This window comes from Lactuca saligna, chromosome 9 (genome assembly GCF_052625555.1).
Source record: "Lactuca saligna cultivar CGN05327 chromosome 9, ASM5262555v1, whole genome shotgun sequence".
Taxonomy (NCBI): Eukaryota; Viridiplantae; Streptophyta; class Magnoliopsida; order Asterales; family Asteraceae; genus Lactuca; species Lactuca saligna.
The window spans coordinates 122,206,165-122,228,371 of NC_136425.1; the positions used below are offsets into that span (position 1 = coordinate 122,206,165).

The 22,207-nt window shown below is 44.3% G+C and overlaps 1 protein-coding gene across 1 annotated transcript; it reads right to left on the reverse strand.

Annotated features, from left to right (window-relative positions):
- Positions 1 to 560: 560 nt before the first annotated feature.
- Positions 561 to 2,569, reverse strand: LOC145017787 (Carbohydrate-binding X8 domain superfamily protein). Its single transcript, XM_078975740.1, has 4 exons — positions 2,265 to 2,569; positions 1,328 to 2,017; positions 1,012 to 1,213; positions 561 to 933 (listed from the first exon to the last, which is right to left on the reverse strand). Exons 1-4 carry the CDS (start codon positions 2,335 to 2,337, stop codon positions 750 to 752), a joined length of 1,149 nt encoding a protein of 382 aa, XP_078831866.1. The 5' UTR covers positions 2,338 to 2,569; the 3' UTR covers positions 561 to 749.
- Between the last annotated feature and the right edge of the window lie 19,638 nt (positions 2,570 to 22,207).

Consider the following 22,207-nt stretch of genomic DNA (forward strand, 5'->3'; position numbering starts at 1 on the left):
TCCCAAATCTATCTTTCCTCTTTTGTGCTAATTAAATTAAACATATTGGCTAAACATATTGATGAATAATAGATTTTAATGTAAGGTAATCATCTACCTCAACAACAAAATATGTTTTTATTTTGCTCATGTTCATTAAAAAATATGACCAAGCCATTCTTGTTGGCTAACAACCTATTTGAAATTATGGAAACCATATACTTTCGAGTAGAAATAAATTGTTAAAAACAATTTTTTTTTTCAAAAAAAATCTTTACAAACATAAATTTGAGAGTAATACATGAGTTTCCTCACGCTAACCTTTTCCGAAAGAACCAAAAACAGTATTTAAATTTAAAAGTGACACTTTAGAACAATGTGGCAGACGGAGTTTGTTAAGAGGGATCTTGATAAGTGAATACCTTCATGTCAATTGCCAAGATGATCATGTAAGATATATATAGATCTCCATCGAAATGGAAACTTCCATACCTTCCTCTGTTTCTACAAATAGACCCCTCCAAAAACCAACTATCCTACGACTTAACCCCTATTGCTTAAAAAACTAGATAAGCGGCAAATGGCATATCCAATAGTTTGATGTCTGAATAAATAAGTAAAAATCAAATTAAATGCGAATACATAATAATAGTAGTAATATTTAACATGACTGCAAAACCTGTCGCTATTATACAACCCAAATACAATAATCATACCCTCTTCTACCCTAACTTTGTCTAAAACCATATCATCTATTCTCTCTGATGTCTCTAAACACCAAACATCATGACGATGGATGCTACAAATACGATTACAAGCGACCCCACAAACGGCCGCAAACCATCTGATGTAGACGCTGTGTTCCCGAGGGGCGGACTTGCACCAAAAGCTCCTAGTCCTGTTGACCCCGGGTCAGGGTTCCCAAAACTAAACCCTGGTGGAGGAGATTGTATCCTGAAATTTCAAGATATAACTTTAGAAAACATCATGTTCCTCCTCACACTATTATAACAGTAGGTAGTAACACATTACCCTGGTATTGTTGACCCTGAAGATGATGTTGTAGGTGTAGGTAAAGATGATGTTGTAGGTGTAGGAATAGCCGTTGGATTAACAGGTGCTTGTGTAGTTGGTGTTGTGGGCAAGGGAGAAGAAGATGAAGAAGATGAAGAAGAAGAAGAAGAAGAAGATGATGATGATGATGATGATGATGGATAGATACATGAACCTACACCTGTAATTAAATCCAATAAAGTATATGATAAGATAAGAGGTTCTGGTATATGTGGTGACAAAGGGTAAATAGAAATGAAGAAGAAGATAAAAGGGTAAGTAGAAAGATTCTTACTTGGATTGGTGGTGGTGACAGTAGCAGCGCCACCAAAATCGCAACTTGTTGGCACCGGATTCTTTTGGTAATAACTGTTAAAAGCATACGAAGCATGATTCTGAAGCGTGGCTGGTTCATAACAGCTTGAACCCTGTTGAATCGTGGCACAATCAGCTCCGCCAATCCCACATGCATAATCAAGCCCCGACTGTAGTGCCGCCTGTGACGCTCCATTCTTTGCTACGCACCAGCTCTGCCCTCGGCCTGGACCTGCCGGAGCGTTTCCTCCTGATGTCGTTGGAGGCGGCAGTACAGATGGTGTTGTAACGGGGTTCACCGGCGGCTGTCCTCCGGGGTTCGTGCTTGGGGTGGTCACCGGATTAGTGACTGGTACCGGTGGATTTGTGACGGGAGTTGTTGTGGGTGGATTGGGTGACACACCGACAGGGTTGGCACCAGGTACTGTGACAATCCCTGGTGCTGTATTGACCGGAGGGCCAGTGACCGGATTTGTGACCGGATTGGTGATCGGAGGTGTGGGTAAGGCGGTGGTCGGAGGATCGATCGAGTCAAATTCCGTCATTTTATTGCGGAAATATTCAATGAGCGTTCTGTGAATAGAAGGAAACAATTGTTGTTTCTCCCGATCAAGTTCCCTTCTCTCAATATCAATCGAGTTTTTGGCGTGAGAAATTTCCGAGCTCATAACTGTCAAAATCAGAGTCCACTTATAAGAAGGAACGAAAAGTTGTTCATAGTTAAACCTGCATTATTCTGTACCAGAAAAACCCTAAAAAACTAAAAACCCTATCCTCGGATCTGAATCTTACGAACAAATTCAAATGAACTTCCATCGGAATATCGCTAAAATGCATGAAACTGAGGCCGTTTCAGATACTACTAACAGTTAACCATTCGGAAAGCACCGATGTGTATCAACGAGCATAAAACTGACCTGAATTGCATACAAAGAGAAGCAGTTGGAGGAAGAAGAAGAAGAAGCACTTGGAGGAAGGTCTTTTCGCCATGGATCTGGTGGATGTTGATTGTTAATGAGATGTGCAGCAAGTGGAGACCCGGATGGATTTGAATGGGAAATGAGAATTTGGGTTGTTTTAAAAGACGGTGTGTATAGTGATGGAAGAGAGAAAGCCATTGGAGAGTGTGAAAAAGTGCCGATGATGATAAAGTGGAGAGTAGACAGGGGAAAAAGGCGAAGAAAGCAAAAGAGGAGAAAGAATATGTCGTGTTGGTTTTGAATGTGGAGGATTATGATAAGGTGGTATTATAAAGTGTTTACTTTGGCATGAAGACTCGATCAATATCAAGCATGGATTCTGCTTCGTAATATAATTTTTTTTTCACAACATACTTATCCCAAAATATAGTATTTTGAGGGAAAGCTTTTTATTAAAGGTTAATCACAAAATAACAAAGAATAAATGTTGTATCGTGATTTGATTATCTTTTGCATATTTATAACAAAATAACTATCAATTTTGCAAAACCAAACTTCATAAATTGTAGAAAATTTAAGAATGCATTTTTCTAATAAAAATATTGTCTTGTTGGATCATGCTTTGATTTTTAAAAATAAAGCTTATTAGTAATTAGGTCAGTGATTTCGACCTAAAGTCCTAAACCCGAATAAGTTGTTCATGAATCGTGAAGTTAGTCATGTGTTTTAACTTGCTCAAAGTATTTTGAGATGCCTAAATATGCATAACAAGTTACGCGGCTAAACTTATTTGTATGATAAAATCAATATTTTTGAAAAGTATATCCATAGATATATAGGAGACTTATGCATGATCGGTTGTATTCTATTAAGAAGTTTCACCGCATTCAGTATGGAGAAATAAAAAATATCAAACGCATATTGCATTAACAAATGTTGATTTTCCATGAACGATTTTTTATATTTTATGACTTAAATGTGACAGCTTTTATACAAAACTAATTACCACTTTTAATTTGTTCGACATAATTAGCATATAATATGGATAAACAATCTTCAATATATTATCAATATTATCATCTAACTAATATAAAAGTATTGATGAAAAATATGTCGTCCATGCAAAAGATATAATTTTCAAATACCTCTAATAACTTTAAGCATTTGTACAAACATAGTTGCCACACTACTTTGTCGAGATTATATAAAAGTTTTTAGAAATATATTTTATTATGGCATCCGACATTCTAACTACGATAAAAGGTGGGCTAACAATTTGTTAATGCAATTTTTTATACCACATTTCCATTGTGACGTCATGTAAATCTGTTGGCCAAATTTTGTTGCGGTGTGTAGGGGTGCAAACGAGTCGAGTTGAGTCGAATACTGTTAAGCTTGCAGCTCGACTCGCCTAAAATACTCGAGCTCGAAGCTCGACTCGAACTCGCATCGAGCTTAGATTTGAAGCTCAGATTCGACTCGCGAAATACTCGATACTATCGAGCTCGGCTCGCAAGCTCTGTTCGATTCGACAAAAACAAAAGATAAAATCATCTCAAATTAAAAACATTTCACATGTTTTTACTTTCTTCACACACCCAAAACATGAAAAAGAAACATTCTCAAAAATTTTGAAGTGCAATTTAATTCCTTACTCCCTAATCGGCGTATAAGAGCAAAAAGTGTTGAAATATTTAATAATTTAAAAGTATATAAAGGGTAAAAATTTAATTTTATAAATACTCAGTTAGGCTCGCGAGCTTACTGAGTCGGGTATATTACTACTCGAGCTCAGCTCAATAATGTACTCGAGTAGCTCGAGCTCGAGCTCGGCTCGATTAAAGTCGAGTCGATTTCGAGTATTTTCCAAACTGGACTCGAGTTTCTCGTGAGCTGTCTCGTCTTATTTACACCCCTAGCGGTGTCCCACCTTAATGTTTTAAAAGGTTTGGTCGTCATCGCGCGCTATAATTTCAAGTCTCACTTGTCGTCAAACTTTAACGAAAAATTGTCTTAAGTCATATATATATATATATATATATATATATATATATATATATATATATATATATATATATATAATTAACATCTTAAGTGATGTCTTATAAACGAAGTGGTTCGCTACGGTTCGAAAAAGTTTGAAGCTTGATATTATCGCAAAGTTATGCCTTAAGCTATTTAAAACTTTGCCCCAAGTAATGTCAAATTTGTTATCAAAATGTTTGTTTATATTTCAACTTGAATTTTTAACCATCAACCAGTCATTAAGTTTCTATTTGCTATCCAAAAATAAAAACTAACTAACAATTTTTTAAAAAGGATATTTATATTAAGTTTCTATTTGCTATCCAAAAATAAAAACTAAGTACCAATTTTTTCGAAAGGATGTTTATCTTTAATTTTTAGGACTAAAATCAACTCATTTATAAACCTCGCAAGAACCCTAAAATAGTGAATCACAAAGTCCAAACATTTTCTTTGAATCCGTCTACAAACCACTTGATAGTCGGAAGTCATTCATTCTTAAACATTTTTACTAGTTTAGATAAATTACCACGCTCCAAAATTCATTAACAGAATGAATATATACAACACCCATAAGAGTCGATTACAATACAATGCTAACTCTATCAGGTTACAGTATAATGGGTTAATAACAATACATCAAACATATACAAAATGGTACATTAATACTATCCACTAACATTTCCCCGCAGTGTGATGGGAGGAGAATTCTGAATGTTCAGACTGGACTTGAAATCGTTGAAGAGCTGTGTCGGAAGACCATTGGTGAAGATATCGACATACTGAGCGGATGAAGGGGTGTGAAAAACATGAACTGCGCCACGAGGCATCAGGTCACGAACAAAGTGTATGTCAATCTCGATATGTTTCATGCGCTGGTGTTGAACTGGGTCCGATGTCATATATACAGAACTGCTATTGTCACAATAGTTAATAGTGGCTTTGGTAGGCGGACACCAAAGCTCACGAAGTAAGTTATGGACACAGCAAGTCTCTACAACGACATTGACAATGATGCGATACTCCGCCTCTGCACTTGAATGAGAAAAAAAAACCCTTAACATTTATACGACCAGGAAATAAGATTATCACCAAGAAAAACACAGTAACCGAAATTCGAACATCAAGATAATAAGCATACTCCTCGGTTTGCATCAGAGTATAAACAAAGATTAGATGATGGGGAGACATGCAACGTATACCATGATCTAGAGTCCCCTGGATGTAGCGCAGAATGCGCTTAAGATCATGAAAATGAGGCTCTCGGGGGTCATGCATGAAGAGACAAATATGTTGAATGAAAAACGCAGTGTATGAGCGAATGAAGGTTAGGTACTATAGTGTAACAAGGTTGCGATAAAGATAAGGGTCAACAACAGGTGGTCCAGTAGCATCCAACTTATGAGTAGTCTTGACAGGAGTATGAGCTGGATTACAATGAAACATGTGTGCACAATCTAGAATCTCAGAGGCATACTTTCTCTAAAAAGAGATAAAAAGACCATGGGTGGGATGCGTGGCTAAAATTCCAAGGAAGTAGTTGAGTGCTTCAAGATCTGTCATGGAAAACTCGTGACTAAGTAATGTGATGATGGACCGAAGGAGAGTCGTAGAGGATGTTGTCAACATAATATCATCAACATATATAATTAATTTGGCAATATCAGTCCCATGTGGTGAGCATGCTGAGCAAACCGTTGATGATAGGACCTAGGGGCCTGTTTTAGGCCATATATGGATCTCTGAAGGTGAAAAATGTAGATGTTGAGGATCGCGAAAACCCGACGGCTGATGTATATAAAAAATCTCTTGAAGGTGACCATGAAGAAATGCATTCTTCATGTCGAGTAGATGGATATGCCAATGTCTGGAGATGACGAGATTGAGCACAATACGTATGGTTGTCAGTTTAACAATCAGGTTAAAAGTCTCATCACAATCGATCCTTGGTTATTTACTGTGCCTATTTGCCACAAAACGGGCTTTGTATCGCAAGTAAGAACCATCAATGTTAACCTTATAAATAGCCACATGGAGTGAACGATGTTGGCTCTAGGTGGACGTATCAGAAGAACCTAGGTATCGTTTATAATAAGAGCATTTTATTCGTCGTTCATGGCTTTATACCAGTTTGGGTCTTACAAAGCCTGAATATCTGACCTCGGGACAAAGGATATGGAGGAAGAGTGGAGATTTAGACGATCACGGGTTTAAATATACCCCGTTGAGGGTAGGTGGTCATAAGGTGGTTGGTTGGGGAGGAGAGTGGTGAGGAGGTGAGGGAGTTGTATTATTTGTAGGACCCTTGTCATAAGGAATGGGTATGAGTGAGTATGCGATAGGGTAGGATTCTCGAAGAGAGGAGGAGGCATGCAATAGGGAGAATAAAGAATCTCATGAAGAAGAGAGGATACTTCATTGTCAAGGAAATTTTAGGATGGGAGTTCAGTGGGGGTAACAGAAGCGAATGGAAAGACAGTCTCATCAAAAGTGACATAACGATAGAGGATCATCTTCCGAGTAGAGAGTTCAAGACATCGAAAACCGTAATGGTGAATCAGATAACCGATGGAAACATAAGGAGTGGAACGAGGTTGAAGTTTGTGAGTGGTTATGAGGCATGTAAAACATAAGCACCAGAAAACATGGAGGTGGTCATAGGCGGGGTTATGTTGAAAGAGATGGTAATAGGGTGTGTTATTAGAGAATGAGACAGATGGAATTACATTAAGGATATGAGAATCCATGTGAAGGGCTTCGGGCCAAAACATGGGTGGAAGAGAAGAGTACGCATCATATTATTGATGGTATGAATCATGCGTTTGGATCGGCCATTTTGTTGGGAGGTGTGAGGGCAAACAAAAAATGGTTTCGTTAGAAGAAAATTGGTTATGAAATTATTGATTATTGTATTCAATTCTGTTACCACATTGAAAATGTTTTATGACACCTGAAATCGAGTTGAGATAATATTAGAAAAGTGTAAGAATTTGGAAAAAAAAACTTGATTTTTGTTTTAAAGGATACACCGATAAGTAGTGGGTAAAATGATTAAGAAACAAGACATCGTGTTTTAAAGCACCATTACTAGAGATAGGTGATATTCATAAATTAGAATGAGTAATCTCAAAAGGTGCTAAAATAATAGAATCTGACAAATAAAATGGTAATCTAGTGTGTTTGCCAAGTTAACAAGTTTTAGGGTCAGGATCCTCAAAATATTCAGGATCCTCAGATACCTCAGGATACCGGCTATTACTGTTATTATTTTTCTTAACATTTATAATGATTATCTTTTGTTCATAACTAATACATGTGCAGAAATAGTCAAGGGAAGACTAATTCTCAACGAAGAATCATCTCAACTATGCTAAAGACCCGGAATACTTAGTCAAATAACGTTCGTGAAGCTGGTCATAGAGGATCCCAGAAATATCGAACATCTTGTTGACTAGTTTAGACTATAAATTGACACTTATATCTCGCACACAACACACTGGTTTTTGCTCAGAGCTTGCTCTATGAATTTATTCACTCATTCTTACTAAAATTCTCTATAATTATCATTTTATATTAATAAAATCATCAAGGAAGGTGATCATTATCACCTCCCAACGTTCTGTGTCGGAGATCCTAACAAGGATCAAGGGCTTTCCTTGTAAATCATTGTATCATTCTCTTTATCATTCACTATTATACAACTCGAACATCACAACCCTTCATTCAATTTGGTTGATTACTACTTGTGTAATTTTTAACCAAAACAATTTGGCGTCCACCGTGGGGCCGTGGTGCTTAAAATCCTCGAGAAAATCATGTCTACACAATTGATCCTTTCTTCATCCTTTGCACCTTCCATTCCAACCAAAAACCTACCGCCTCCTCGGAGTAGACCCCCTGGTCAGAAGAAAACACATGACAATTTCAAGAAAAACACCCATTCGGACACCAACCAAGGAAGTTTGGGATCTTCGGGACTCCAAGATCCGATTGCCTCGGTCACTACTGCAGAACTCTTCGCTGTGATGAGGAAAATAACACAACAAGTAACCCAATAGCAGGAGGAGGAGAATAGAGCACTGCTCAGAGAAGTGGAGAGGATGAAGGCAGAATTTCAGAAATCCCACGAAATAGTGCCGACAGTCGTACAACCAAGGATCCTGAACTTCGATAATGCAGGTGCCTTAGAAAATCACCAGAAGAACACGGTTCCTACCACTGTGGCGTCACCCTGGGGAAAACTATGGACAACCGATCATCTATGATCAATGATCTCAATGAGCCTTTCAACACTCCTAGAAACCTTGATTCTAGTAACTTCTTAAACAATAATCCTATTAATACTAACTATACTAATATTGATGCAAGAATAAATTCCAAACATGGTTAGGGAACTTCAACAGTTGAGACAAATGATCTTAAGTGTACCCAGGGTGGTCCAAACCATACCAGAAGCATCTCTAACAAGTCACAGGAGCTGGAGATTTTTTGCCGTGATAGCCGATACCGAGTTTCCTAAGCACTTCCAAACTCCTAGCATGAAGCTTTACGATGAAAATACATATCTTGAAGAGAACATAGCACAATACCTAGAAAGGATAGAGATCATTCCCATCCCAGGGCACTTGAAGGAAGCTTGTCTATGCAAAGGCTTCGGTTCAACCCTTACAGGATCAGCTCTTAAATGGCTGCTAAACGTTCCCCCATACTCTATTACTTCATTTGCACACTTAGTTAATATTTTCAATAACCTGTTTTCTTGCAGCAGAACCTTCAAGAAGATCATTAGTGATCTCTATCGAGTGGTTCAGGATCCCAAGCAAAGACTTAGGGATTTCGTTAATAGGTTTGGAAGGGAAGCTCTAAGCATCCCCAACATCGACATGGCTACTATTTTAGAGTCCTTCAAGATGCGACTAATGAAGGATTCACCCTTCTATGAAGACCTTGTAATGAACCCATGCAAAAGATTGGACAAAGTCAGGTGCCGAGCGTTGAGGTTCATAAGGCTTGAAGAGGATGAATAAATCCAGAAGAGAAGCAACCCTTCAAGTCAATTTTAGAATACCCAAGAAGTAGGTCGAATCCTCGACCCCAAGATCCTACAAATCAAAGCCCTATTCCAAACCCGATTGTCATAGGTTCAATGCCCTCGAAGATGAAGGAGAAGAAGAGGAACTGTAACAGCCCGGATTCCCAGGTACCTTCATTTTCATATATTTTTTTGATATTCTGTGAGGGGACTCGGCGAGTTGGAGGTCGAACTCGCCGAGTCGGGTCGCGGTTTTGGGCGGAGGTTCGCATCCGGACTTGGCGAGTCCAAGGGATGGACTCGGCGAGTCCGCGCTGTTTAATGAAACCCTAATTTCCCGGTCCTAAGCCCTATTTAAAGGACCTTATGGCCTTCATTTGCGGCCACCTTGGACCCTAAGAGCACCCATACGACTGTGAGCCCTTGTGAGTGTTTGGAGGCCATTTGTTCATCATTTTGTGTATTATTGCAAGAAAGGAGGGAGAGGATCAAGCTTGAAGAGTTGGGGAGCTTGTGTAACATTCGAAAAATACAACCAATTTAAATTTTTCAAAACAAACCAACTTTCATTAAATTGTTTACAAAAAGGTTTTCAATACAAATCATTTGGAGTATTCCCATAATCACATTGCTACAAAATCATGAGGAGCGGTACGATCGCGCCTTCGCCTTACCACGGTCTCCTGAAGAACCAGAAAAACATAAAACCACAACTGTAAGCCTGAAAGCTTTGTGAGATACCCCCAAAATACCAACCACGTATACCCCTTCCAGGCTGCGACCTTCCGGTCCAAAACATATTGCCTTCCGGCCCATAACATATAAAACATACATAACATAACAGCACATAGAACAACCATGCATATCGGTTGTACTGTGTGACTGGTCCGCCGTATCGGGCCTTCAATCCATCAGATCCATCCTCCAGGTCTAGTCATGTCCTTCGAGTCTACAGTGGGGTTGGTCCGCCCGCATCGGGCCTTCAACCCACCTGGTCCACTCTCTGAGTCTACAGTGTGACTGGTCCGCCCGCATCGGGCCTTCAGTCGGCCTGGTCCACTCTCCGAGCCTCAGCACGTCTGGTCCGCCCTCGTGGGGCCTACAGCCTATCTGGACCGCTCGCTGGGACTTCGGAATAACCAGTCTGCCCTGGGTATCTTGGCCTACAGCACAAAGCAGGACCCGCCTCAACCCATCTCCAGTCCAAACAACCATGTGCACATAACATACAATCATATAACAGTCATAGTCAACAAACCGAGCAAGCAGATCACATAGCATATCATTACCCTAACCAGGTTACCGACCTAACCGGTCACTAGCATAGCATCACTTTATATATATCGGGGAACTGACCTTAACAAGGTCTCCTAGCATGTACCATCCTAGCTACCAGGATGCAGACACATCAAACAATAACATAATAACCACATTCGAATCTCAATCCAATAAAGGGCCAGCCTTGGTGCCTTAGACCCTGTTGATACAGTGAGGATAACTCACCTCGAAACTGCCGGCTGAAAGGATAAGATCCCGCTGCTCCGAACTCTGACACGAACTCCTCCACAGAACATCAAAAGATACAACTCAATAAATACCCTTAATTACCAAAATACCCCTGGAAGACAACTGGTCAACCTTGGACAAGTCAAAGTCAACCCCTGACTGACCCTACTCGCCGAGTCAACCCGATGACTCGCCGAGTCCTTATGCTCAGAACTTTCCTCAATCAGCGACCCAACTCGTCGAGTCGCCCCAAGACTCGTCGAGTTCAACAACTCTGAGTCCACTCCCACCCAACTCACCGAGTCATCCCTTGACTCACCGATTCCTCGACTCAACCAGAAATATTGGGACTTCCTCGACAAGACTCGCCGAGTCCAAGAACAGACTCGCCGAGTCCAAGGCTTTCTTCATCCTACTCGCCGAGTTGTTCTTCCAGCTCGTCGAGTTCCAGGCCATCTTCAAGCAACTCGTCGAGTCCACCCATGTGACTCGTCGAGTACCACCGGTCTGAATCCATACAGAAGCATCTCAGGCCATGCAATTGATCCAAAACATAGATCCAACCTCCTACAATCCATCCATCACGTAAAGTGGCAAACTTTACGTGAATCTAAAGAGATCTAGGCCTTATTCACCTTAGAACCAAGGTTTGGGACATGGTAGCTCCATTAACAACATAAGAACAGGGGCTTTAATGCTCTTAAGATCTTCTCCACTCCAGATCTGAGGTAGCAACCTCAGATCCATCCTCCAAACATCAAGATGCCACACAACTAAGCTCCCCACACAACTCCAAAATGAGAATCTAGGAAAACACAGCCCAAGAACGAAAGTATTACCTCCAAAGGATGCCTCAACAGCAATGAAACTCGAATCCAAGCAAAGCCCTTTGATCCAAGCCACTTCTCCTTCAAGATTTCTTCAACTAACACCTCTCCAAGCTCTAATTTGCTCAACAATGGGACTCTCCACGAATTTAGGGTTTCTAGGACTCAAGGGGAAACAAAGGAGGCTGTGGAGGGGCATAATGATCTTTATATAGGGCTCAACCCCGAAAATTAGGGTTTTCTCCACACAGCACCTACTCGCCGAGTCCATCTTTGGACTCGCCGAGTAGGCCACTTGATACGCGACCATAGTCGCGACCTGACTCGCGGAGTCTATCCATGGACTCGCCGAGTCACCCTCCGAAACTTACACTTTTAGCCCTTCAACTCTACTCTTGCGATTCCGGGATGTTACAATTCTCCCCCACTTAAATTAGGCTTCGTCCTCGAAGCCTACGACATCTCATCTTCAAATTACTTCCCACGACGCGCCACCTGACCTAGACCGAACCAAGTCCCTCAAGGCACAACCATAGAAACCAGAAGCTCACTTTCTCCTTCCATACGGTGCCCTAATCACCTACTCAACCCGGGCACTAGTTGTACCCTCCGATAACCGCACTCAACAACCGAGAATTACCCATGATGCCTTACTGCTCCAATTCTCATCTTTCACTTGACTCATATGGCTAGAAAACCATGAACCATCGGATCCCCGATCCGAATCCCACTCTATCCATTCCATGACGACAGAAAGACCCATTCTTCCATTCCGGAGCAACTCCCCCGAGTTCTCCTCTCGCAATCACACACACATGCTGATCTAGCTCTAGCACCCTCAGGTTTGGAAAACCTGATACACTGATGATATCCTCAAACATCCTTCCAGGATGAACCGCTAACACATACCCAAAACCCTAATCAGAATCTCACTGAGAGTCCAAGACTCTCTCTTTGCATTCCTTCCGAACTCCTCTCCCTGGCTCTACGCCTGCGGTATTCCATCCGCGCCCTGAGCAACATATCAAGTCGAATGAGCTTTTATTCTACCGCCGCAACACGCTACTCAAAGACCATCGACGGACCACTCCAATCATAACTCTACACTGCCGCTTTCACTTCCGTGAATTCGCACTCCCTTTCGGAATTTCATTCCTCCCTCTTTCCTTACCAAGGAAACCACTCGTCCGCCCTGTCATCATGACAGGCACTATGGTGCTCATCCCACGCTACATTACCTCTTTAAAGCGTACCTGGCATCCATGCATCACCACTACTCTGACTCTCCTCGGAGGGACTCTCAAGCCCATGCACTACTTTCACTGCTCAAGATCGCTACCCGGGGCCAGACCTCCCAATGTAATCACACTGCAACTTACGCAACCCATAACCGCGAACCGATCCAACAGTACTCGCAGAGTCTTCAGCATGATTGGACCGCCTCCCCAGGCCTTCAGTCAATCTGGACCACTCTTAGAACCTTCAGCCAATCTGACTGGACCGTCCTTCGAGCCTTCGGCCTGACTGGTACGCCTACCGGCCATCAGTCTATCCGGACCGCTCAACTAGCATTCATCATTCCGAACTATCCCTTCGGGAAATCCTCCCGTGCATACTGTTCTAGCCTCTAGGGGTTCCGAACTCTATCTCCATCATACATACTCGATCCCGGCCTGCTCCCATGCCTTCCACAATCAATTGCTCTAGGTCTGTTTTCCGCCCCGCACGCCTGTTACTCACACATACGAGCCTGCTCTCGGCGGATAGAAATACCGCTGAATTCCCCAAGCAGCTAAACAACCTCTCAGGCCCAACGATCATCCGGAGAATTTCCAATTCTCCCCCACTTAAGACACTGATAATTAATCACCGGTCGCCATCACCGATCTCCCAAAGCAACCTTGCAGAAAATCAACACTTACACGCAAAATGTTTCTCACCAGCGCTAACAACTTCATAAAAATCATGTTTCCACACTGAACAACCCGCTCGAAAGGAACCCAATCTTCAAATATCCATTCCTCAGACTGCAGAATCTGCCCGGCCTTCAAACCAACACCGCATCCGCCACCAATCCTCACAAAGATAATCAACGATAGCTCGAAGTACTAAACCATAACCATATCGACCCTTCAGGGAACAAAGGATACCAAAACGAAATCTCGATCACAACTTGCCAAACCCTCAAGGAACGATGGATACCACACGAAAACCCGAAACGCGATTTCATAACCAACCAACAAAACTAGCAGATAACAATACTCCACAATAATCATATATAATAAAAAACAACAGAAAGAAACATACCCGCAGCAGCAAGCTGAAAAACACGACCCTAAGCCCTTGGAGGCTCCGCTCCACCCTGACTTCCACCTGTGATCCTCAACGTAGCCGGTGCTGGAGCCTGCACCGGTCCTGCAGCAAGCCGTGGATAGTTGACCTTCAAATGTCCAACCTGATGACAATGATAGCATATCCTCAAATCCCGAACCGGCACTGACTGCCGACAATCCCTCGCATAGTGTCCCTCCTTTCCGCACTTGCGGCATGCTCCACCGAACCGACAAACTCTGGCGTGATCCCTTCCACACTTTCCACAGACGTGGCTACCCTGATCTCCCATCCTGGAATCAACGGTCTTAGACCGTTTTGTCGCCGGCTGCGACTGAACCGGAGCTTGCCTCAGCTCACGCATCTGCAACTCAATCTCTAACTCACGCCGCCTGGCGGCCTCCTACAACTCCAGCAAAGTCTCGCACCTCTGCGCAGACACAAACTGTCTGAGGTCTCTCTTTAGCATACTCAGATATCAGGACACCTGAGCCTGCTCCGAAGCGAACTCAGGGCAAAACATCGCCCTCTCAGTAAACATCCTGGTGATTTCCGTCACCGACTCCGAATCCTGTTTCAGCTCCAAGAACTCCTGAGCCAACCTCTCCCTCTCGACCTGCGGAACATAACGAGTGCTGAACATCTCTCTGAACCGATCCCATGAAATCTCAGCCCTCTGCGCATCCGAGTACGACCCCATGGTCAATCTCCAGTAATCCTTTGCCCCGAGCCTTAACAGGTTCAGAGCACACCTCACCCTCTGATCAGCAGGGCATGAACACGTGAAGAAACATCCCTCCACATTTGATAACCATCTCATAGCAACGATCGGATCTTGAACTCCATCAAAAGTGGGAGGCTTCGTATTATCGAAGTCCCGATACTAAAAACCTCTACTAGCTCCTCCCCCTGCCGCTGCTACAGCTGTTGTAGCCGCTGCGGCAGCCGTCTCCGTGAGAGCCGCATAGCGCTCATCAAAATACTCCACCATGGCGGTCTTGATCGACCCAAACAACTCCGGCAGCTCTGCCCGAAACAATGCAACAACCTCATCATGCAGGATCTCACGAATCCTCGCATCCAACTCGTGCGTACTCATCTGACTGACAACCTCGGGCTGTAAAGACCCACCCAGAACTCCCTCTCCCGCTCCTGATCCTGACCCGGATCCACTCCCAGCGGGCCCTGAAATCTCCATACTGAAAATAAGACACCAAAATCTCAGACATATTCCACTATCCCGGGAACCAGCTCTCGTCCCAACCCTAGAGGTCATGGTTTCCCCATATTTGTATGAAGTACTCCCACAACACCCTAGCGACATACATAACAACGCTCCATCTTCACAACTAGAGGAACACTAGAAATCTCTCACAAGGAACCCTAGGCTAGCAGGCATCAAAAATCAGGCAACTCATCAAGAAATCCTGAAGATCCCTAGCCTAACTCTAGCAAGCTGTTCAATCAAAGCTCAAAAAAACAATTGTCATGTATGGTACTTTGGGGTTACTTACTGGCTCCGGCTGATCGTACCTCCGCGTCCTCCTTTACTTACTTTGAAAACATTTTAAATTCTCTTTTGAAAACCCTCCTCGATTTGAGACTGGAGTCACACAAGTGTTCCTCCAATTCACTCAAACCAAGGCTCTGATACCAACTTGTAACATCTGAAAAATACAACCAATTTAAATTTTTCAAAACAACCTGACTTTCATTAAATTGTTTACAAAAAGGTTTTCAATACAAATCATTTGGAGTATTCCCAGAATCACATTGCTACAAAATCATGAGGAGCGGTACGATCGCGCCTTCGCCTTGCCACAGTCTCCTAAACAACTTGAAAAACATTAAACCACAACTGTAAGCCTGAAAGCTTAGTGAGATACCCCCAAAATACCAACCACGTATACCCCTTCCAGGCTGCGACCTTCCGGTCCAAAACATATTGCCTTCCGGCCCATAACATATAAAACATACATAACATAACAGCACATAGAACAACCATGCATATCGGTTCTACTGTGTGACTGGTCCGCCGTATCGGGCCTTCAATCCATCAGATCCATCCTCCAGGTCTAGTCATGTCCTTCGAGTCTACAGTGGGGTTGGTCCGCCCGCATCGGGCCTTCAACCCACCTGGTCCACTCTCTGAGTCTACAGTGTGACTGGTCCGCCCGCATCGGGCCTTCAGTCGGCCTGGTCCACTCTCCGAGCCTCGGCACGTCTGGTCCGCCCTCGTGGGGCCTACAGCCTATCTGGACCGCTCGCTGGGCCTTCGGAATAACCAGTCCGCCCTGGGTATCTTGGCCTACAGCACAAAGCAGGACCCGCCTCAACCCATCTCCAGTCCAAACAACCATGTGCACATAACATACAATCATATAACAGTCATAGTCAACAAACCGAGCAAGCAGATCACATAGCATATCATTACCCTAACCAGGTTACCGACCTAACCGGTCACTAGCATAACATCACTTTATATATATCGGGAAACTGACCTTAACAAGGTCTCCTAGCATGTACCATCCTAGCTACCAGGATGCAGACACATCAAACAATAACATAATAACCACATTCGAATCTCAATCCAATAAAGGGCCAGCCTTGGTGCCTTAGACCCTGTTGATACAGTGAGGATAACTCACCTCGAAACTGCCGGCTGAAAGGATAAGATCCCGCTGCTCCGAACTCTGACACGAACTCCTCCACTGAACATCAAAAGATACAACTCAATAAATACCCTTAATTACCAAAATACCCCTGGAAGACAACTGGTCAACCTTGGACAAGTCAAAGTCAACCCCTGACTGACCCTACTCGCCGAGTCAACCCGATGACTCGCCGAGTCCTTATGCTCAGAACTTTCCTCAATCAGCGACCCAACTCGTCGAGTCGCCCCAAGACTCGTCGAGTTCAACAACTCTGAGTCCACTCCCACCCAACTCACCGAGTCATCCCTTGACTCACCGATTCCTCGACTCAACCAGAAATATTGGGACTTCCTCGACAAGACTCGCCGAGTCCAAGAACAGACTCGCCGAGTCCAAGGCTTTCTTCATCCTACTCGCCGAGTTGTTCTTCCAGCTCGTCGAGTTCCAGGCCATCTTCAAGCAACTCGTCGAGTCCACCCATGTGACTCGTCGAGTACCACCGGTCTGAATCCATACAGAAGCATCTCAGGCCATGCAATTGATCCAAAACATAGATCCAACCTCCTACAATCCATCCATCACGTAAAGTGGCAAACTTTACGTGAATCTAAAGAGATCTAGGCCTTATTCACCTTAGAACCAAGGTTTGGGACATGGTAGCTCCATTAACAACATAAGAACAGGGGCTTTAATGCTCTTAAGATCTTCTCCACTCCAGATCTGAGGTAGCAACCTCAGATCCATCCTCCAAACATCAAGATGCCACACAACTAAGCTCCCCACACAACTCCAAAATGAGAATCTAGGAAAACACAGCCCAAGAATGAAAGTATTACCTCCAAAGGATGCCTTAAAGCAATGAAACTCGAATCCAAGCAAAGCCCTTTGATCCAAGCCACTTCTCCTTCAAGATTTCATCAACCAACACCTCTCCAAGCTCTAATTTGCTCAACAATGGGACTCTCCACGAATTTAGGGTTTCTGGGACTCAAGGGGGAATAAAGGAGGCCGTGGAGGGGCATAATGATCTTTATATAGGGCTCAACCCCGAAAATTAGGGTTTTCTCCACACAGCACCAACTCGCCGAGTCCATCTTTGGACTCGCCGAGTAGGCCACTTGATACGGGACCATAGTCGCGACCTGACTCGCCGAGTCTATCCATGGACTCGCCGAGTCACCCTCCAAAACTTACACTTTTAGCCCTTCTACTCTACTCTTGCGATTCCGGAATGTTACAGGTTGGATCTACTTCTATTTCATCAAGGGAGCCTTCTTGAGGTAACTTTCAGAGCCAAACTTCGTATTTTGGGTTGATGTGTCAAATCTAGGGTTTCTTCTTGCGTTTCTTGGCTTAAATTGGAAGTATGAAAGGTCCCATGGAGATATGGAACCTAGATCTGGACCTTAGCAGGTCCAGGAGACCCCATATGACAAGCTTTATGTCCTTTCTTTTGAGTTAGAAGCTAGGGTTGCCATAATAGAGGTTGTTTCTCCAAAATAAGCCTTGTATGCATTGCATGGCGACCAAGACTGAGACTTTACGTGACAAATAAGCTTGGGAAGGCCATATCTATGTATGTATCGAACGGATCTGACCGCAAAAGCCAGTTTTAGCTGGTGCATGGCATGGACTCGCCGAGTCTGAAGAACAGACTCGACGAGTCGCTTCAAGATTGTCCTTAAGACCACCCAGTGTGTAGTCCTAACCAAGTTGTGGGCGACTCAGTGAGTCGCAGAGAGTTGGAAAGGTTTTGATAGGTGGACCGAGTCAAGTTGGGACTCATCGAGTTGTCCTTGCGACTCGGCGAGTTGAGTCGCGGTGGCCCTGTGATTCAGGCCCAGGTGGAACTCGTCGAGTCGGGGGGTACTCGACGAGTCAAAGGGAAATCCTTGAGAGTTGGTTAAAACGCGTAGACTCGCAGAGTCACTATAGTGCACTCGCCGAGTCCGGTCCAAATTGACTAAAGACTGTTGACCAACTCAACCTGTGTTGACTTGATATGGATGGTCAACCTTAGTGGTAGAAGTAATAATTATAGATTCATGATATCATAGGAGGATTGCAGCTCGAGGGTTCGAGCACGAGTGATTCCAGGATTCACGATTAGCGACTTAGCGAGGCATACGAGGTGAGTCTTCTCACTATACTGTACCCGGAAGGGTTTTGACTGCGTGACCGGAAGGTCAAATATGATATGAGACATATGGCTTATGTGTGTTAAGTTATTCGTTATATGTGCCATGTATGATATGCTTGATTCGGGCCGGAAGGCAACATGTTATGGGCCAGAAGGCGTGGTCATATGGACCGTAAGGTTGGCGTGGGTAGGACCGAAAGGTTTACCCAGTCGGGACGGAAGTCCCCTAAGACACATGGACCGGAAGGTCAAGGCCTGGAAAGGCGTATGTGCGTAGATTGTATTTTGGGGAACTCACTAAGCATTTATGCTTACAGTTGTTGTGTTATGTGTTTCAGGTGCTAGCGAGGACCGTGGGAAGGCGCCGGCACGATCGTACACACACTCGGGGAAACCATTTTGTGATCTTTTGTTATGTAATCAGTTGTGACTAAGTTGTTACATTGGAACCTAAACTTATTACTCATGTTTTGATGATTGTAAAAATGAAAAAATTTTGGTTTGAAATTTTATGATGTTACAAGTTGGTATCAGAGCCTTGGTTTGAGGGATTCGGGTACACCTTCGGGCATCACTGAACTCAAACCGGGGATTTGAGAAAATTTTAATTAATAAATCAATAAAAATTTGATAAGTGATTTTGAGACAACCAAAGAAGAAAGAGTGTGTACGGTCAGCCAGCGCCCGAACGGTAAAATCCCGAAAATACTCTTACAATATGTGTTATGAGATATGATATGATATGATACGCATGCTAGTAGACTAGGTATACATATTAGGACTAGAGTGGCCTGATTTTGTGATGCCTTAGTCTAGGGAAACCTACTTCTATGTGGTGCTTGAGAGCGAGTGGGTAACTAGTGTATGGCTAGAATAGAGTACTCAGGATTCGGGGTTTGGGGAGGAGGACTTGGGGAGAATACCGATGCGGTTTGAATTGGTAGTATTGGGCCCGTACAACCAAGGACACCGGGTCAGTGGGAAGCCCAAGTAAGAATCCCTGGGTATCGGAGACTGAGTAGGACTGCGTTATCGAGTGCGATTATGCCCGATAGAGTCTCTGATATTTTTTATGTTGTATTTCAGAGACATCATGGTTGGACCACGACACAGACCTGGTACGAGTGGTGTGACTGACGAGGAGCTTCGTCAGATGATTCATGAGGAGGTAGCTGCAGCGATCCAGGCCGAGATTCCGGAGATGTTTGGGTCTATTAAGACCACGCTGATGGAGACATTTCATGAGCGGTACGCCGCGTTGACTGAGGCTGCCACCGCTGCAGCTACCGCAACTGTGGCCGCTACCAGACCACAAGGGGGTGGCTCGTTGCTGTTCCGGGAGTTCAGCAACACGAAGCCACCAGAGTTTGACGGGACGCAGGATTCAATTGATGCGATGAGATGGATTGCTGATATCGAGGGATGCTTCTATACTTGTTCATGTCTGGACCATCTGAGGGTTCGGTTCGCCCTGAACCAGCTCCGCCTGGGAGCAAAGGATTGGTGGAAGTTCGTGACGGCGAACTTCACTCTGGCAGAGGTCTTAGCTGTGACTTGGGAGAGGTTTACTGATATGTTCAGAGACGAGTATGTTCCCCCGGTGGAGAGGGAACGGTTGGTTCAGGAGTTCTTGACCCTCAAGCAGGGTAATGATTCTGTTACGGTGATCACGTGGAAGTTTCATGAGAGGGAGATGTTATGCCCCGAGCAGGTGTCCACGGAGCAAGCTCGGATGAGTCGGTATTTGGGAGTGCTGAGGAGGGATATACGGGAGTTCGTATCGAACTCATCATATCAGACTTTTGCTGAGCTTCAGGCGAATGCCAGGAACCGTGAGATCGAGTTAGAGACCCAGGTCAGGGAGGAGGCCGAGTCTCAACGGGTGGATCGGCGGCCGCCTCAGTCTCAGTCGGCAGCCAAGCGGATCAAGTCCGCTGATTTGAGATCTGGAGGTCAGAAGAGCCGCACTTGCGGGAAGTGCGGCAAGGGTCACGAGGGGGCGTGTCGATCAGTTGCTTGCTACAAGTGTGGCAAGGAGGGGCACATTGCTAGAGATTGCCCCAAGGGATTCATGGTTTGCTTCCATTGCAACCAGACTGGCCATCGGAAGGCCGAGTGCCCCCAGCTTCGCCAGGGATCTACGCCTGCTGCCGGGGTTCCCGAGGTTTGGCCAGTAAAGGCTGAGGCTCCGAAGGCTCGTGGGAGAGCTTTCCAGTTGACTGCGGAGGAGGTCCGCACGGTGCCTGATGATGTGGCCGGTATGTATTCTTTCATGTATTTACATTTATACTGAGATATTGTGCTTATATTATTATATGCGTAGGTACTTTTCTTGTGAATCATGTGCCTGCTTTGGTATTATTCGACTCGGGTGCGAGTCGGTCTTTTGTTTCGTTGGCTTTTAGCCAACACATCGGTATCGATCGGGAGGCGATGAGTCGTCCCCTGCGAGTTGCTATAGCAAATGAGAAAGCGGTATACGCCACCGAGGTGATTCGAGGATGCGTGCTCGAGATTTTTGGGGTCGAGTTTCCTATAGACTTGGTCCCTATAGCTATGGGGGATGTTTGCGTTAGCATGGGCATGGATTGGTTGAGCAAGTTTGGAGCAGTCATTGACTGCGAGAGACAGTTGGTGATGATTCGAGACCCTAGTGGGGGAGTGCTCACGGTGTATGGCGAGGGGACCCGATGTGGGTCGGTGTTTTGTTCGGCTGCCAGGGCAAGGCAGAGTTTGCAGCAGGGCTGTGATGGATTCATAGCCTATGTGATGGATAGTCGTGTGACCGCGGAGAGGCCTAATTCGATTGATGACGTTCCGGTTGTATGCGAGTTTTCGGATGTGTTCCCCGAAGAGTTACCAGGGGTGCCTCCGGAGAGGCAAGTGGAGTTTCGTATCGATTTGGTTCCGGGAGCGGCGCCCATCGCCAAGGTGCCTTATCGTCTCGCTTCGCCGGAAATGCAGGAATTAACCTTGCAGCTTCAGGATCTGTTGGGAAAGGGATTCATTCGACCGAGTAGCTCGCCTTGGGGAGCGCCGATTTTGTTCGTCAAGAAAAAGGATGGTTCACATCGGATGTGTATCGATTATTGGGAATTGAACAAGTTGATGGTTAAGAACTGATATCCGTTACCTAAGATCGACGATCTGTTCGATCAGTTGCAGGGGGCATCTTGGTTTTCCAAGATTGACTTGAGGTCGGGATATCATCAGATGAGGGTTTGCGAGGAGGATATCCAAAAGACTGCTTTCAGGACTCGTTACGGACAATATGAGTTTGTCGTGATGCCTTTTCGGCTCACCAATGCCCCGGCCGCATTCATGGATCTCATGAACCGGGTGTGCCGACCGATGCTGGATCGGTTGGTGATCGTATTCATCGATGATATTTTGGTGTATTCGAGGACTAGGGATCAACATGATGA

Bases quoted from the DNA above. Each gene is read 5' to 3' on its own strand.
- LOC145017787 (XM_078975740.1), bottom strand. From the start codon at position 2,337: ATGGCGAAAAGACCTTCCTCCAAGTGCTTCTTCTTCTTCTTCCTCCAA. The intron at 2,018-2,264 runs GTCAGTTTTATG...TGATTTTGACAG, and splicing joins TCTCTTTGTATGCAATTCAG to TTATGAGCTCGGAAATTTCT. The intron at 1,214-1,327 runs GTAAGAATCTTT...ATTTAATTACAG, and splicing joins TGTCACCACCACCAATCCAA to GTGTAGGTTCATGTATCTAT.